Genomic DNA, 2,200 nt, shown 5'->3' on the forward strand with positions numbered 1-2,200 from the left:
AGTATGTTATCTGGCATGGAAGTGGACTTCTTCAATCATATTTAAATCTTCGGTTTCCTTCTAGACGGTTTCGATGCCGTGCACGATTCGAGTTCAACTGGATTGAGCGAGGGCCAGTTCTTCTCGAGGAGCACCATGTGTTCAAATCGATTTGTCAACTCAAGATGATGTAGGAACCAGTGTTTTCACATGCATCTTCATCTTCCAGAAGGAAAACACTTGCCAAGCTGCCGATTCACTTCCTATTGATATAATGTTCCCTTTTTTCTACGAACATGCAGGTGTTTGCACATACAGAGAATATCCACAAACCATCAGTTGCCTCAGTTTTCTATATCTGATTACCCGTGCTTTAAAAATTCGAACATGGCGTCTAAAGTTGCTACTATGCATCCATTATAGACTAGGAAATCTGAGAATATAAAAAGATGAAAAAGCAAAGTGGGAATCCTTCTCGTTAAAGATCGAATGACTAATTCTCGATGAGAAGGCGTTTAGTTTTACAAGCAATGTAGAAAAAATGAGGTGGTTGAGATTGCAGAACGATTCACCAGCAACACGGAAGAATAAACAATTGTGGTGGACTTGGCAGCGTTCCTAGCTTCGGCTGCTTCCTGCAGGCCAATTGACCGGGACTGAGTCAAATGAGTGACTCCTATATATAGAGTTGCTACCCATGCAGCATTTCACAACAATTCTCAACGAAGCAGAATTACCGAGACAGACTAAACCAAGCTCAGAAATTTTTCCATGATGAAGTTCTTTCCAACATTCGTCCTCTTGGCTTTGGCATCATCCTGTGCCTTTGCCTCTGACCCGAGTCCTCTTCAGGATTTCTGTGTCGCCGTCCCCGACCCCAACTCTGCGGTGTTTGTGAATGGGATGTTCTGCAAGGACCCGAAGCTCGCCACAGCAGATGATTTCTCTTTCACAAAGTTCAGATATCCCGGCAACACATCGAATCCGCTCGGATCCAAAGTCACAACTGCTTTTGTCGACCAATTCCCAGGACTCAACACTCTCGGCATCGCCATGGCTCGCCTGGACTTTGCTCCGTATGGTCTAAACCCCCCACACATCCATCCTCGTGGAACTGAGATGCTAGTGGTCGTGGAGGGCACGCTTCTTGTCGGTTTCGTCACATCCAACCAATTAAACAACACTCTATTTTCCAAAGTCCTGACCAAAGGAGATGTTTTCGTGTTTCCGCAAGGCCTCATTCACTTCCAGCTGAACATTGGAGAAACTAATGCACTGGCCTTTGCTTTCTTGAGCAGCCAGAACCCGGGACTCATAACAATCGCGAATTCAGTCTTTGGGTCGAAGCCGCCTATCAATGTTGACATCCTCACAAAGGCCTTCCAAGTGGATGGCAAGCTCATCAACTATCTCCAGTCACAGAGCTGGTTTGACAACCATTAGACTGATTTGTTCACAAAAATAATTGTGTTTGTTCATTACATTACAAAGAAGAGTTCTTCTGAATAACAACATGATTACTATTGGATACTAGTACAATTGCTTGCTATCTCTTTCTCTCTCTCTCTCTCTCTGAATGTGTGCGTGGCTCTATATTGTTTATTGAGATGAAACTGTATACCATATAGTGAATCTTACATTAAATATGAGCAGAGAATTTGCATTTTGCATCTCATCCGCAAAACGACATGAGTAGTGATTCTTTTTTCTTAAAAATTAATGCGCTTTCCGTTTTACCCTTCTTCGATCGACAATATTACTAATTAGTAATTCCATGATTAATTAAACTTGATTAATCAGTAATTAATATCATTTTCGTTCCGAGTCTAAACATCCAACTTGTAGGCCCTCATTTTCCTTTATAAAAGCTAACACCAAATAGTCGGAAAAGAAGGAAATTCGTGGTCCTCGTCATCATTTATCCTTCTTTATCGACATTATGTTCAATGAGGATGATGCGCACCTATCACCTCTATGGCCATTCAAGGAATTGACTTCCTTTATTTCGTCTGCTCGCATTCAGAACATATGAAGAGCTTCAAGGATTGTCGTGCATGCATAAAAGAAAAATGTGAGATAATGCTTAAGATGACATCTATTGCCATATCGGAAAGGAAAGATAACGAAATATAAACTAAAATTTCTTTGGTTGTTTTTGTTTACGTTTTCCTTTTCTTTTTCTACGATCTTTAATTTTGATTAGTGACTATACGTCCTTGAT

General features: G+C 41.1%; 1 protein-coding gene across 1 annotated transcript; it reads left to right on the plus strand.

The window, feature by feature from the left end:
• Window positions 1-586: 586 nt before the first annotated feature.
• On the plus strand, window positions 587-1,422 carry LOC115681553 (germin-like protein subfamily 1 member 14). Its single transcript, XM_030605524.2, has one exon. It carries the CDS (start codon window positions 751-753, stop codon window positions 1,420-1,422), a length of 672 nt encoding a protein of 223 aa, XP_030461384.1. The 5' UTR covers window positions 587-750.
• The last annotated feature ends 778 nt before the right edge of the window (window positions 1,423-2,200 follow it).

This window comes from Syzygium oleosum, unplaced genomic scaffold (assembly GCF_021117445.2).
Source record: "Syzygium oleosum isolate NSW1041296 unplaced genomic scaffold, Sole_v2.1 Sole_v2.02, whole genome shotgun sequence".
Classification (NCBI taxonomy): domain Eukaryota; kingdom Viridiplantae; phylum Streptophyta; class Magnoliopsida; order Myrtales; family Myrtaceae; genus Syzygium; species Syzygium oleosum.

Coding starts and splice junctions, on each gene's coding strand:
- LOC115681553 (XM_030605524.2), top strand. CDS start 751: ATGATGAAGTTCTTTCCAACATTCGTCCTCTTGGCTTTGGCATCATCC.